The following is a 16,543-nucleotide window of genomic DNA, read 5'->3' as shown; positions in this document are numbered from 1 at the left end:
TAAAAACGAGTCTACTAATATTCAATATGATATCTGCTGTTAGTTCAAACATCATACTTGCTGATATTTTATTTATATAGTTCTGTATAAATTCTTTGTGAAACAAAGTAAACCCTTAAACATTATCAAATGGTTACTTTTATATAAATAATAGACTGTGTGTCCAACTGCATTAGACAGTGGCAAACAGCTACCTAATAAAAAGAGGACACTCATCCTTCTGAGTATTAACTAACACAGAATAAATACTGCTGTTAGTTTCAAAAATATTTTTACTGTCTTTGTCAGACACCAAGTTAAGCTTCTAACTGTTTTTATTTCTGAAAAGCTATAGGACAAGTCCACTCTATCCTAAAACCTCATTTACTCATTTCTACAAGTAATAAACAACAGAATGGAAGAAATTTTGAAGTTTGCAGTCTCTTCTCTGAATCTCAGCAGAAAACAGACAATCTTGTTCCTCTCATCTATTTAACCACTGTTTCCATTTGCTAGTCTTTTTCAGAAACACTGAGTGAATAAAAACATGCTTTTTAGAAGCACACCAGAACACACAGTCTGAAACATAGCAGTAACACATTTATTAGAGTCTGCCTCTCCCAACTACTTCCAGACATTTCATTTTTTCCACAAACTTACTTCCTTTACGATTACTTTTTTTAAAGACTGAGAAAGAATATCAAGAGCTATTTTTGGAGGAAAATTATTCTAACTCTCTTGACATTTGAAACTGGAAAAGAAATAGGAGTTCACTGAATTCAGAAAATACTTTTCTAGTTGAAGAGCATTTCCCCTCCTCCCAGTTATTAACTTGCATACTACCCAGAAAATTATCCCTGTAAACAATGACTCAAAAGATCATTTAAACCATCCACCAGCCACTAACAACAAAACATAATAGTAATATTCAACACTGTTGAGAATGGTACAATTTGTCTTTGTTAAGTGTTAATTCTAGAAAAAAGAAAAAGTGTTTATTTTGCCTTGCAAAGGAAGAACACTGGTGGTTCCTTCACTGAATCAATTGCAGGAAAAAAATTCTGGCAACAGGCTTAACAGAAATAAAAATAACTACAACACTCATGTTCCCAAGACCCAGAAAGGGAACAAATTAACACTTTTAAAATATTATTTGAAAATTTATTTACAATAAATTTACTGCTTTATTTAGCTGTATAAACAAATGTCAAGTTTGTTTATACAGCTAAATAAAGCAGTATTTTCACACCACAAGCCATCTGGTTTTAAAAGCAACCGGTTCTTGCAATGGAATACCTAAAGGTGGCCAGAATGCCAAACCCTGGATGACCAGGAAGGCTATAATTTCTTTTTTTTCTTTTAAATGAGTAAACTAGAAGAGAAAGATTAACAATTTATGTCAAAGTAACCCAACTGATGTATCAGTTAACATAGTAAAGACAATTTAATACTGAACAGTACATAGTATCAGTTTTCTCCCTGAATGATTTATATAAGACACCCTCTTTTGTTTGGTTTGGGCTTTCATAAATGCTTATTCAAACTGTGTAGTTATTACAGAGATTAGCACCTATTAAAACCATCAGGATTTGGTTCAACTACACAGACGTTTCAAGCCTGTCATTTAGCAAGACATGGATTCAAAAAGAAGATTTTTAAAAAATAGACTTTTACATTTTTTATACATAGTCACACATTCCAAAAATTGAAGCTCAAACCAATTTTGGAATCTGAACTGAATACTGACTTGTAACTGTAACTGTAACTATTACAGACTAAGGAAAAAGAGGTAACATTGGGTTCTCAGTGCAGGGGTTTGCTTTCAAATATATTTTCTGGCAAACCATTCTTCATAAAAATGAATTGTGGACTGCAGCTTCTGGGGTAATTTCTGTAGTATCCTTGGTTTGCTGTGATATACCAAATGCCTCTTAATACATGTATAGTCTTAGCAAATGATCTAATTCTTCAACATTTTTTCTATACATTATTGCAAAGGTCCTTTTGGTAAGTACAAAAGTACTTACAAAAATCCTGCTCTCACATGGGAATCTTCCCTAATATTTAAAGGGAGTAAACCATGGCCATCAGCAAGCACTAGAGAAATAAAGGAGAAAACAGAATGGCAGAATAGAGATAACAGAATTTAAGAATACCTTTCAGCATAAAAACCCCAGGGAGCTTTTCTGTCATAGGTGCTTTCAGATCTAAATCTAGGGTCCATTTCTGCATTTGCCTCAGGATCATAGTCCACTCTGTAGTATCTTCTACCAAAATCACCATCTTCATCAATTCTGTGATGCTTCCTAGTAGGAATTACAGATTGGCTAGTAAATCCATGATGTCTTTGATTTGGAACATCCAAATTCTCATCAAATCTTTTATTTAACAGTCAACCTCTCAATTCAGCCTCATCATCTAACCTGTGGTACCTGTCTTCCTCCATCCATCTCTTATTTAGCAGCTCTTCACAATGTTCTGTGGAAGTAAAAGCATCCTTCTTGGGAGGTTTTGCACCTGGATTACAGGGCTGGACTTCTGCATGTAATTCTGGCTGGAGCCTGGTAACAGCAATAGGTGCTTTATTCCTGTGCATCTCATTCTGTTTAATGGAAACAATATTGAGAGTTGAATATAAAGAAATCACATTGAGTAAAACCTTAGTTTTGTATTTCTTCAAATAAACCCAAAACAAGAAGAAAGTCAAGAGGTGAGCAAGGAAAATACTTCAAGTGCTTAAAATCTAGGGTCTTATTCATTTTTTTGGGGGGAAAACATGTAGTCTTCATTTTATCTAATGTCTTTCAGAAGAAAGGCTATCAATACTGGACAGATCTTTTATGAACTCCAATCTGACCTTCAGTTTTTGAGGTGCAAAGAATCAAAAAAACACTTCAAACTTTACTTCAAGAGACTAGGTATTCTCATTCTATCCAGATTCAGGCAAGTCTGTAATAGTTCTTACCTATAAGCACGGCCTTTTAACCTGAGCATTTCTTAATCTATTTCTTACTCCTCAGGAAATGTCATCATGAGAAAGGAGAGTGTGGTGGTGTTTGCAGGGGTCTCAGGATGAGGGAAGAGAAGAGAATCTTGACTTTATGCTTTAGAAGGTTGATTTATTATTTTATGATATATATTGTATTAAAAGAAAATTATATACTAAAACTACTAAAAGAATAGAAGAAAGGATTTCATCAGAAGGTTAGCAAGGAATAGAAAGGAATGGTAATAAAATCTTGTGACTGACTAGAGAGTCTGAGACAGCTAGACTGTAATTATCTATTAATTAAAAACTACTACATGAAACCAATCAAAGATGCACTTGTCACATTTTACAGCAACAGATAATTATTGTTTACATTTTGTTTCTGAAGATTCTCAGCTTTTCAAGAGAAAAGATCTTAACGAAAAGATTTTGCATAAAATATGTCTGCGACAGGATAGTTAAGCAATTAAAAAACAACCATATGACACTCTGGACTAGTATTCAACACACAGTCCTTAAAAACACAATGGTTTTACATAAAGATTAGTACATTTCTATGTACTAATCTTTGATCTATCCATTCCAGCATAGAATAAAGACAACACTAACTCATACTTTACAATAATTAATGAAAAATAAATTAGTGTCATGTAAATGACACCAAACTGGGAAGAAGGATCAACATCCTAGAGGATATGGCTGCCACTCAGAAGGGTCTTGACAAACTGGAGAAACATGCTGACAAAAAGCTCATGAAAATCAACAAATGCCAAGGCAAACCTCTGCATCTGAGACAGAACAGTGCCATGCACCAGGACAGGCTGGGCCCTGAGCACCTAGAGAGCAGCTCTGCAGAAAAAGGCCTGGGTTAATCATGGGCAAGCAGCTGAGCGTGAGGCAGCAGAGCATGCTTGCAGTGGTGACCGCCCACCACACCCTGGGCAGCAGGATCTGTGCAGGTCAAGGCAAGTGATCCTCCTCTGCTCAGTATTTATCTAATATTTAGGTTCTGTGTAGTGTGCCCAGTCTCTGCTGATGACCTGCAGAAAGTGCAGAGAGATGAGATGGTATCTGAGCTATTAAAGGAGAAGCTGACAGAGTTGGGTTTATTCAGCCTGGAAAAAGATTAAGGAGGATGTGTACAGGACAGGAGGAACTAGTAATTGCAGTCCCTGTGTAAAAGGTGGTTACAGAGATACCAGTATTCATGGTTTTCAAAGAACCAACAGCCACAGTTGCAGCAAAGGAAAATTCCAATGGGATACAGAGGGACAGAAGTTCAGATCAAGCAGTTAAAGCAGTGGAATGGGTTGTCCAGGACTGTGGATTCTCCATCCTTTCAGAAATCCACCAAATAAAGCCTGACCAGCCTAATCTAAACTGTGAAGATAACACTACTCAGAGTAGGATTTATCCTATGACTATCTAAACTGTTGGATCAAATTTTGGACATCACATATATAATTTGACTCTCACTCCAAGTTAAATACCCCTCAGAGATGGCATAACCCAAACAAATCCTAACCATTTTCTTCCTGTTTGTTCTTTTCTGATAGTAAAATTGTTTCCAACCAGAATAATACAAATGCAACTTAAAGGTCCAAGTAGATACAAATAAAGCAAAAAGAAAAACCGTTGACAGATTTCATTAGGTAAGTCAGCTTAGGAAATGTAAGTGCCCAAACATGCAGAAAAATTTTAGAGATTTTTAGATTCAGTTGCACAAAAATAAGCTACACTTTTGCCAGTATTTCCTAGGGATCACTGCTGTGTAGCACCTCAAACCTTGAAGAAGGAAGTAAGAATGAGATATTGAATTCCAACATCTGAAAGAAGCCTGAATGTTGCCTTATAGATGCCTTCACAAATTAAAACAGTTTTCAGCTATATGAAACTCAAGAGGACTTGAAGGAAAAGAGAAAGTTTTCTCTCATGAGAAAACAATCTTTCTAGAGATAGACAAGAAACAGTCTTCTAGACCAGAAATTACAAATACAGGGGGATTTGCAGTTGCCAACTGTTGTAAGGAAGATAAACTTCCATCTGCTTTGGGTACAAACACAAGATCTTTTACAGAATGCCTAGCTTTCACACTACTGTACACTTTAGAATTTTCATATTAAAAAGAAGTGGAAGGACTTCTTAAACCTTTCTTCTAAATCTTCTAAAAACTTTCACTAGATGAGAGTCCCAAATTATTACAGTCCATCACTAAACAAAAATATTTTTAAAAGGAAATTTACCTATTCTAGACAAAACTTTAAAGTTAAGATGATTTTACAGATCAATCTATTGCTTCCAGATTACTAAAACAAAGAGTCTCAGAACAATGTTAATCAGACCTAAAAATCCCACTGGCTGTTGCACTGGTTTTGGTTGGGATGAATTTCTTCATAGTAGCTTGTATGAGGCTATGTTTTAGATTTGTGCTGAAAACAGTGGTGGTAAAACAGGGATAATCTTATTCCTACTGAATAGCACTAACACAGTGTCAAGGGCTTCTCTGCTTCTTACACTGCCCCACCTGCAAGGAGGCTGCAGGTACACGGGAAGTTGGGAAGGGACACAGCCAGGATGGCTGATCCCAACTGACCAAAGGGATATTCCACTCTCTAGGGGGTCATGCTCACCTTAAAGGAAGGGGGATGTTCTGAGTATGGCGTTTGTCTTGCCAAGTCACAGCTGCATGTGACAGAGCCCAGCTCTCCTGAGCATGGCTGAACACCTGCCTGCCCAGGGGAAGTGAATGAATTCCTTGGTGTGCTTTGCTTTGCTTGTGTGAGCAGCTTTTAATTTACCTATTAAACTGTCTTTAACTCAATCCACACTATTTCTCACTTTCACTCTTCGGATTTTCTCCCCCTTCCAACAGAGGAGGGTGTGTGTGTGTGTGTGTGTTCCTAGCTGCTTGCTGCCATACAAATCAAAGGCCTCAGCTCAGATCTAAACCAGACTATGTCTAGTTCACTTTCAGCAGTAAAGACTTCTTGATTTTTATTCACAAATGTACAGCTCCATATTCTGTATGGCTGCTACACTTGCCTGGCTTTCTACGTGACAGAGGAAAAAAGCATCTACAAACAAAAGCTAAGGAACACTATGTGGAGTTCAGTATTTTGTTCAAGCAGATAGTTTTCTTGGATATCACTTTTATCATCAAAAACAACCCAGGGATTTGCTTCAGACACAGAAAGCATCAGAATAATGAAAGCATTTGCTTCAGAATAATGCAAATGAAAGCATCTTTCTAGCAGACAGACATGATGGAAGCAGGAACCAGAAACTGCACCATGTGAGCTGTAACCAGGACTTGCTTAGATGCATTAATAAAAATGCAGCCTAATTGAACAACATTATTTGTGTATTTTGTCTGACTTTGTATGTGAGTCAATGATAAAACTATAAAATTGTATTACCTCTCTGTTTTTCTTCCCTAATTTCCTTAGTCTTTCATTCCATTCTTCTTTATCCCTGAGATATTGATTGTACTCCTTGTTTCTTTCAAGCCGTAATCTCTCCTAAAATAGGCATTGAAAAGGGCATCATAATTTTGCATTTTTAGTAGCTTTTAACTTCAGAGAACTGCAGTACTAAATGAATAAATGCAAACTGTGTGTTTGCCTCCCCCCCACATTCTTTGTGATGTACAAGAAAGGCTTGAATTACTTTGTGGTTTTAGCTCATTTTCTCTTAGCATAGCACTTTCTCTTAATCTGAAATCTGTAAGTAGAAGTCAGCTTCTTGGGCACCAAGTCTAATCCTCAGAGACACTACTGTGTATCAAGGTCCATCTTTAAAACCAGACAGGTTTGCTCCTGTTAAGCCTATTCCAAAATTTACCAAAGCCTCACTCCAAGAATTAGGAATCACCTTCTAATTTCCAATTGAATGAATTTGCATCTGATTTTCAAACACACAATTTCTTTCTTTAACATTAGTTGTGATTTCCCCTCTCACAATTAAAACAGGGTAACAAATACAAGTGTAGACAAGATGTATCAATTACAATTTGAACTGCTAAATTCAAGCAGTTAAATGGACTGCAAAAAGTCAAAAGTGTGAAGAATGCAAGGAAAATCAAGAAAAACAGGACCTGTGCTTGTTGTCCTAGCTGCTTTTGCAACGTGATAACATTTATAATCAGCTTTCTCAGGTCTAAAAATATACATGAATTGTACATCAACAGCCTGATTATATAATATGAAATACAAAAGTCTCCAGATAAAGCAAATTTTAATTTGTATTATTTCTTGACTTCCCCATTTAGATCATGGGGTGTCTCTTATACTACCTCATTCCAACAATCATATAAAAGAAAAAGAGAATTATACTACAGTATTCTGAATGAGGCTCTTTTCCACTGCAGCATTTTCCAATAATAAAGCAAAAGTATTTACAAAATCTGAGCATCACACATAAATTTACTTTCTCATGAACAAATTTCAAATAAAAATAATTTATATCTCAACCACCACATAAATAGCAGATTACTAGAAATTTCACAGATTAGACTCATCCTCTCCAAAATCGTTTCATTTTTTTGGGTTTTTTTCCCAAGAAAAAAAAGTTTTCTATAGTTTTTCTAACAGTGACAATATACAGCATGTAGACATTTAACTGATGGCAAAACACTCAGCAGAAAATTCAATATGCTATGTGACTGCACATTTGACCTAATAAAGCAAACCAAAATGCACATGTTAACCTCTCAATATTCTGCCCAAAGGCCAACTGATTAACAGGGCACAGTGTGACACCTCCTGGCAGCTTTTAGGTTCTGCAAGAGCAGCAAACAGATGGCCAGAAAGGATACAACACACCTGCACAGAGCTGATATGATATAAACCCATCAATGATAAGACATGTTTCCAGTACAAATACATCATTAATTTCCACAGAATTAATCAAACATACTTTCTTTTTCACTGTTTCAGCACACATACTCGCAAAGGTTAATCTAAATTCATGAGAACCTGAAGCTAACACAAACTCAGTGCCTTTGCATGCTGCCCCTGAGGAGTCCTTTCCCCCTTCCTGGGTGTTTCATTCTTGCTGCCTCCTTTTTACACTTGTATAACTTGGAGTTTAGGGCTTTTTCATAAAAGCAATTTCCAATTTGAGTTCTCACCTGGCTCCTCCTACAGCCAAACCAAGAGCACCAGAAGGGCAGAAAGTTTAAGCACAAGGGCAAGGCCAACCCATGCCACAGCAGAATTCCTGCACCAGATTGCAGTGACAGCACAGTCCCAAACACTGACCAACAATGCAACTTGAAGGCAACAAAGGTTAAAAACAAAATAAAGAACCAACAAAACCTCCAAAAGTGCAAATGTCTGGTCCTCCTCCAGCAACACAGGTTATCTTATTGCCTTGAATCTCTGCAGTGCTATGACCAATCTTAACAACCAAAGAGTAGTATTTGTCACAAAAAAATTATTAATAAATTGTTGATAAATTACAATGTTTCTGCTAATTCAACTTCATGGATCAATTTACAAGCAAACACAAGAAAGAAACTGGGACTATAAGGCCAACAGCATGAGGGCAGGAGATCAGATCAATAGTGATTACTAAACAAAACTCAAGAGCAACCACTAGAGGTTTTGAACAGATCAAGTGCTCTAAAAGTGTGGATCAGAGGTAGCAAACCTCAAACTAGTATCAGTATACAATTAGATCTACATAATATAAACCAAATACCTAAAGCTTATGAATACAGGTAACCTAGGATCAAAATTTTTTTTAAAAATTGAAGGAACAGACTTTTCTGAGAATTAGTACTATTTACCACCTCCAAAAACATTCGTGTAAGAAAAAAAAGAAAAAACCCAACCAAACAAAAAAACTTACGTGGAAATATTTTTTCTGTGATAAGTTTTAACATCTAGGAACATTTTGAAGTTATACTCCATTTAAGTAATTTCCTTCATATATTTACCTTGGCAGATCTTCGCTCATCAATAGGAAGAGATAATCCCTGAGTATTTGGATCTACTTCATCAGTAGTCAGATAATTTTTCTACATTAAACAAAAAATATAAAAACATTCAATACATTTTAAAATACCAAATCTTAACTCAATCAAGAGTTGTTAGGCATTATATTTTCTGAAGTAATTTGATGAAATGAAGACTGAAGACAACTTTCACATTCTGAAAATGTAGGATGTTCTTGGAACACATAAATGAAGCGAAGTCAAGGAATGCAGGAAGTAAATGTGTTTGTCAAGTTTTAAGCTTGAGTTTGAAAGTGTTTGTCACTTCTTCCATGTTAAACTATTTCCAATATTATGTAAGTTAGTCTCCATATTAAAAAACCCTATTTTTATTCAAAGAAACCCCACTCAGTTCTTCTGTAGCATAAGCGTCTGTACAAAAATAAAAGGAATCTTCCAAGACACTTCCTTACTCAAGATCAAAAATTGCTTTTTCTAACAGCAGAAAACATATGTCTACCTCTTATTTGGACAGATGGAATTCATGCTAACAGAAGCACACCTCTCTCTCAACAGTGTTTTCCTCACCAGCAGTGCCCAAATTTCCCAGGATAATGACCCACCACCAAATCTGGTCATTGCTTATGGAAATCAGCCACTTTCAGAGCAGAATTTCCCATCAAAACCAGTAAGTTGTTGCTCCACATAGATCCCTGGGCTGCAGCTTGGGACCTGGGTGGTGCAGCAAGTCAAAGGACCAGCTCTTCAAACCAAATACCAGGGCTGATGCAGGCTGAGTCCAGGTCTAGAGGATTTGTCATAATCACTCCTTTTCTAAAGGCATATCCAGGCCATTTCCAGTCAATCATATGTTTTATAAATCTGATTAATAAAAAGGTCATCTATTTGTGTGTCAGGAGCTGAAGAGGGGAATGGTGAAATACAGTATTTCATCAAAGTATTTCACCAGCATTGCTTCCTTTCCTTATCTATGTTGCAATGTGGCCTAAATGCTCAGAGGCATGTCAGGAAGTAAGAGCTTGACCTGCTCCAGTACAAACCTACATCATTATAAATGATATTTCAAACTAGACATTAAAAGGTTTAAGGAACTTAATAATCATGCAAAGATATTTAAGCACCAAGACAACTAGATTTACTTAGAAAACCAAGTTATTTCTATTAGAAAAAGTAAATCAATTGTAATCCTCATTATTCAGTAATTCTTTGAATGCATTTTGAAGACGTCTCTAGAGAATACCTCTGATCTTGCAAATATCTTTTCCAAAATCAGAACCTGATAAGGAAGCTGCATTTTTCTACATAAGCAAGACTAAGCAAGTTATTAACAAAAAAATATCACTGAAAACTGCAAAAAGTTTCACCAGTTTTCTTTAGGTGGGAAAAAGAAATTATAGATTGCTATCTTAGTTCTTCCTCAGTCCTTACCAGCTTAATATAGCTAACATGTACCAGACACTACACATAAACAAAAAGGCCTTGTAAGCCATGAAGTCCAGTTGAGAATAAAACACTAGAAGTTAATGTAAAAATTCTATTATTTGGGTGCTTTGGTGATAATTATGAAACATTAAGTGTTAACATGATATTCTAACATTGAAAATAATCTGATGCTTTAAATTAAACAAGAAACAAAAATTATATAAGGAAGATTTTGGTTAGAGGTTAAGAAGACAGTTGCTGTTGCTAATAAAGAATTCTAGAGCATGCTAATATAGAAAATTTGTATCATATGCATGTTATTCAAAACCCCAGAAAAAACCAGAAGAGTGTGTTTCTACCACATTACCTCCTGGTCCTTCACCTAGGTTGCTCAATCTGAACAATTTGGATGGACAGCATTCAATCTCAAAATTATAGACACACAAAAGTAGAAAAATATTTTAAATTAAAATTAATGAAACAAAGCTTGTAAAAATGACATCAGAGGTGTTATTTTATTCCTCATAATGCTTGTTTGAATTCTTGCATTCTGGCCAGTAGGTGCTAAATAAATGGTTCTACTGCTCCCCTAAGCACTACTGATGAGTGCAGACAGGGAAGAAAAAAGCCCTGACTCTGGTTGTGATGATATATTTAATATTTATAGAAGTTACTATTTTATTCTAGGCTTATAAAATATGTATACCAGGAAAAAATCCCCAAACTCTTACTACCTACATAACTAATAATCCTTGAAGCATATGTCTACTAAAATAAAAACTATTGTAGAGCCAGCATTAGACAGCAACAATGGCAACTGCAAAGGGAAAAGGAAATCAGCAAGTATTTTAAAAACTTGTGAATGGAAAATTATATATGTAAGTAATCATTTTGCACAAAGCAAGCAATGCTGTTAGTCACAGCTAATCACCACAGCATGCATAAATGCATAAAGCACAAATAAAGTAATGATTTTTTAAATTCCAAGAGCATAAAGTTTTCAAACAAAGCAAAAAGCAACTAATTTTAAGGAAAAGAAAATATATATATTAAAGGCACCCTACCTTTCTTTTTGCCTGTGAAATTCCCTAAAAATCAGGGAAAAGATACTATTCAAAAGGAGTCTTTGAGTCAAAAATATTTGACTTAATAAAAGATACTTCCTTTCATAAAGCAAATCCATTAATTCATTTTAAGAACTAAAGACACTGGTAAACAGTATTTTCATAAAACAGAAATGATTTGGTTCCTTATTTTTTCTGATTCATGCAGAGCATCTCCAGAATATTCCCAAGATGACGATATTTCATACATACCATTTCAATTTTAAATTTATTGTGACACTTAGTAAATCATGTTATGCAGAACATCAAAGGTTTTTCTTTCTAAAATTGAAAAGAAGCTGTCAAATGGAGTCACACTAAGTACTTCTTACCCCAATTAGAGACCATAGAATACATAAGTACTTCAGGAAGTAACAGCTTTTAAATTCTTAAGAAAAAAAAAAAAACAAGGAAGAAGCAAAAATAAATCAATACAATAGAAAGTAGTGTATATGCAGTCACATGGCAATGAGATCTGTAGAAGCCTAAAATACATAAACAAAACATTTTGAAATTACTTTCACTCAAGTCTTCAAATTCAGCCATTGCTCATAATGAATGCCTCCTTAAAATTTTTTCTACATATATTAATCTACATTCAATTAAATGAGAGAAGAACTTTAAGAGACTCACTAAAGTCAAGCAACCAGACAAGACACTTTACCTGAGAAAGATATCGCCGGTAATCTTGTCGAAGTTCCTCTTTGAGTTTATGCTTTTTTCGTTCATATTCTTCTCCAAGAGGCAAACTCAAGCCATAGTCACCTGAAAGTTTAACACCATTAAATATCATATTTACTATTTTGCATCAATACAAAGCAAAAAGCTACATCTGGATTTTTATTAGACACAAGCAATAAAAAAAGAATTAACCATACAACCAGTAATTACACAACAGCTGAAAAAAAATCACCTTCTCTGTATGAGTAGTTGATGAAAAGCATAGAAAAATAGACTGGTATTTGGATAGTTTTCCTCTCATCCTTACAGTTTTTCTTCCAATTACAAAAAAAAAAAAAAAGCTGAATTTATTTGAATATTGTACATATTTCTTTTGCAAGTTTCCAAGGAAATCTCCTTTGACGTGTGAGCTTCTAAATTATTCCAATATTTTAAGCTTTGTTTACCACACAATAGTAAACATACTTCCCAAATGAAAGCAACAAGCTGTTTGTTTAGCACATGAAAAATTTGTTTGCTCCTACATAACTAGAGGGAATCTGACCATATGATAAAAATAATAATCATTTTTCTTTCCACCTCAGTAGACCCAAAACACATTAGGACTTTTCTGAGATTACTCATTGCAGCTCAGGTCTCATTGCAGCTGCACTCTTAAAATACAATAAAATATAATGCTATGCAAGCTGTTTGCTGTTCCCAAAATGCATTTCAAAGTACTTTATATTAAACATTCCCTATCCCAGCAGCCCATCTCTGCAGTCACTTTCACCACCCTCCACAGAGTAGTGAATTCCACAAAATCACACAACTAATGACAAAGGTTACAACTGGGAGTGAGTGTGTGTACTATTATTATTTCATACTGCTTCTCTAAAAGCATTTCTACATCTCATGATCCATGCAAAAATTAGTAGCAAGGAGTAAAAGGGGAGAGAGGAAATTCAAGACTCATTCTTAGATCAGTGATTTATTGCAGGGTAGTTTGGCCTGGCTCAAGATACATTCTGATTTGTTCTATCCTCATGAGCCAGGAAAACTGTGACAGGGAAGAAATGGCAAACAGGTGTCAGCCTGATACAAAGGACCCAATACCTGATTAAATATCTCCCATGCTATTCAAAAACAGCCTGCAGAGTCCAACCATTAACCAAAATCTGCACAGGAACTTCTTCTCCGACCTGCAAGTTCCTTTTCTCCTAATTCTGCACATAAGGTAAGTGTGAGTGCCATTAAAAAAATAATGTACCATTTCAAACTTCAGAAAAGGAGTTATAAAGCAGAATAGAATACAGAAGAAGAAATAGTTTGTTTCAGCTACTTGCTCTTGCCTTTTATTTTACGCCTAATTACCAGTGAATTAATTGTAGAAAACCAAGAAAAAGATAAAAAGCAACTAACAAGTTAGAGGAAAGACTAATTCAGTAATTTCACACATGCCACTGTAATTCAGTACCAAAAAAAAGGAGAAAAGGAGTGAGAATCCAGTGCTCTGATTCAAATATATGAAGTGTTCAAACAAAAGATGGTTTAAAGTTAATTTTGTTAGAAATAACTTTTTTCCACCAGAAAAGCACTGAGATAAAAATTATGGGTAATGATCTGGAGAATATTTGGAAACAACCCATTTCAAAAACTTACTCCGAGAGAGCCTAGCAGAGCAAAATCACTCGTGTTAACATGCATTCAACCTGATTTCATGCAAACTTTTTCTGAATTCTTCTGACAGAATAAGAGATATATCTTCCTTTTAACTGTTTTTTACTTTTGTTTATTCTGTATTTGTTGTATCTATTTGCTATTTCACATTCCATTAACCACAAATAATCACACTGACAATGATTGGTTTTAAATGTCACAATTTTAAATGCATTTCTACAAAAACATTTCCACATATGTAATGTTGAGAAATAACTGCAATTTTATTCAGTCTGAGCCTCAACATTACCGCTAGAACTATAAAATATACTTCATAACTACCAAGGAACAAGTCCTATCTGATTTAATCCACAGGAAATTACAGTGCTTTAAAGCAGAGCAAGCCAGTAATATCAGCAACCATCCATTTCAGCACCCAAATTGTTATTATAGAAAGTGCTGGGCTTGGCTGGGGTAGTTCATTTTCTTCATAGCAGCTGGTATGGGGCTGGTATGGAGCTGTGGTTTGGATTTGGGCAGGAAGCAGGGCTGATAACACAGGGATATTGCAGTTACTGCTCACTCACACTTCCTGCTTCTCACCTGCCAAGGAGGGCACTGGGGACACACAAGGAGTTGGGAGGGGACATGGCTGGGACAGCTGACCCCAGAGCATAGAAACATTCCATTCCATATGGCATCATGCTCAGCAGCAAGCCTAGGAGGGAGGCTGGGGGGATCTGCTGCTCAAGCACCTGAGCAACAGCTGGTGGTGAGCAATTGTTTCACATCTGCATCACTTGTCCTTTTTGAGGTTTGCTTCTTTCTCTTTGTCATTTTCCTTTTCATTACTTTCTTTTTTCAATTATTAAACTGGTTTTATTTCAGCCCATGAGTTTTTTCACTTTCAGTTCTCTGCCCCACCCTGCTGGTGCAGAGTGAGTGAGTGGCTGTGCTCAGTTGCAGCTGCAGTTAAACCACAACATGGCAACCCCTACTTTTCTTTTCATTTAAGATCACCTGAATGCCCCTCATCTGTAATACTTATTGTGTTAGTATATTCCGGTGTCAACAGTTAGGTCAAATTCACAGTAACAAACACAACAATTATAGCTCTCCAACAAGAAATAAAACTATAAAACTATTTTAATATTAATAAAGCTTTACTGTCTGCCACAGCCAGTGGGATACTATGTTCTGTTTTCTGTATCATATGTTTCCTCAGTCAAGAAAAGAATTACCAACACCAGGAATAACCTGCTGAACCAAATAAAACCACCAAAACTATGTGATAGATACCTTTTCAAATGCTGCCCTCTAACCAAGTTTATCCATTATCACTTCTGGAGGCAAGGAATATTCAATTATCATTTCAAGTACTTTTAAGTGAAGTTTTCCTCTAAAGGTCTTTGAGAAATTTGCCTTGCTGATGGCTGGAAGTTCTATTTATACAACATCCCTATAAAAACCATGGTTTTATTTATGCAGCTAAGACCACTTCAGACCACAGATTGACAAGCTCAAACTCCATCCCATTGGAAGCTGCAGAATTGGACCAGAATTACAGTAGGCACAGTAAGAAAATTAATGAGGTAACAGCCCAAAGTGTCTACACATGAAAGAAAAGAGTTAATTATCTACAAGAAATAGGGTACAGAAAAGCTCTAAAGCTCTCAGGACAAACCTGAGCTACACAAGTGTAACTAAGAAATAACAGTAGTGCCTGCAGAAGGGAGATGGTAGAGCAAGCAAGGAAAATTACCAATATTATCACACATTTTCAATCCAATGTCACAAAGAACACAGAGAAATTAAGAAAAAGGACAATATATAAAGAAAACAGATATTAAGCTGGTAGCCACATCAAAATAAATCTAACTATTTCACCTGGTTAAGATTTCAATCAAAATTAAGTACTTGTTCTTTCCTTGCACAAGGAATAACTATATTGTAAAAAAATTACAGAAGCAATAGGAACAGTTTAAATTGCCTGAAAGACACTATTTAAAAGAAAAATTAGTTCAGCTGTGTGCATCTTAGCCAGGTTGGAGTAGGACTCTTAAGAGGCTGAAGGAAACAGGCCCTGCTTCCCTGGAATCTACTCTTTTGCAGTAAAGTCCAGATGAAAAATGTGCTTTCAAAGATTTGAAAATACACCCAAATACAACAGGAAAGGACACATCACATATCAAGGACTGGCAAGCAAGTTTTTTGGGTTGTTCTTTTTTTTTTTTTTTGGTCAATTTGGGGTATTTTTAATGGCACTACCTTGCAAAAAGAAAGAGACAGCTTTGGGCATATTTTCCTGACTCCAAAAAAAATTAAAAAAAAAAAATCCTAACTACAAAAAAAAATCTCATACAATGCCAAGACTTTTGGAAGACTGAAGAATTATTATGCACTTGAATTACAATGATCATCCTAATAATTAAAGACACAAAGCAGTAATATCTTTCCAAAAATCGTAAAAGGTAATGAAATGCTACTTAAATCAAGAAGACATAATAAAAAAAATATACTATACCCAAAGGATAGTTCTGTTGACTATTTGGAGGTATATTTTCTTTAGCCATGGAGATTAACATCTTGCTAGTTCCAGAAAGCTTCTCTGATTCCTTATTCTGAAAGCAAAACAAAATGCCTTACTGCATCACAGAGTAGAGGAAATATCACATAAATGAACAACATTTGTAATGTAATTATTAGTATATTATTATTAGTGCAATTATGTATTGGAGAACAGAGAGACTGAAAGTAATGCTGGATTACACATTA

The 16,543-nt window shown here is 35.4% G+C and overlaps 1 protein-coding gene across 4 annotated transcripts in view; it reads right to left on the bottom strand.

Annotated features, from left to right (window-relative positions):
* Positions 1-16,543, bottom strand: part of CSPP1 (centrosome and spindle pole associated protein 1) — a 62,335-nt gene that overhangs the window by 41,082 nt on the left and 4,710 nt on the right. For 2 of the 4 annotated variants that reach the window (XM_064706188.1, XM_064706189.1), the window contains exons 3-8: positions 16,293-16,389; positions 12,114-12,214; positions 8,907-8,987; positions 6,385-6,486; positions 2,403-2,581; positions 2,136-2,285 (exon numbers count right to left, since the gene is read on the bottom strand). In XM_064706188.1, the coding sequence (XP_064562258.1) occupies positions 2,136-2,285; positions 2,403-2,581; positions 6,385-6,486; positions 8,907-8,987; positions 12,114-12,214; positions 16,293-16,389 (710 nt within the window). Of the gene's footprint in view, positions 1-2,135; positions 2,286-2,402; positions 2,582-6,384; positions 6,487-8,906; positions 8,988-11,410; positions 11,435-12,113; positions 12,215-16,292; positions 16,390-16,543 lie in introns of all 4 variants that reach the window. The other 2 variants (XM_064706186.1, XM_064706187.1) reach the window with 2 other exon arrangements.

The sequence above is a fragment of the Zonotrichia leucophrys genome, chromosome 2 (genome assembly GCF_028769735.1).
Source record: "Zonotrichia leucophrys gambelii isolate GWCS_2022_RI chromosome 2, RI_Zleu_2.0, whole genome shotgun sequence".
NCBI classification, from domain to species: domain Eukaryota; kingdom Metazoa; phylum Chordata; class Aves; order Passeriformes; family Passerellidae; genus Zonotrichia; species Zonotrichia leucophrys.
The sequence above is the reverse complement of the archived record's forward strand: the minus strand, read 5'-3'. Positions and strand labels throughout refer to the sequence as shown.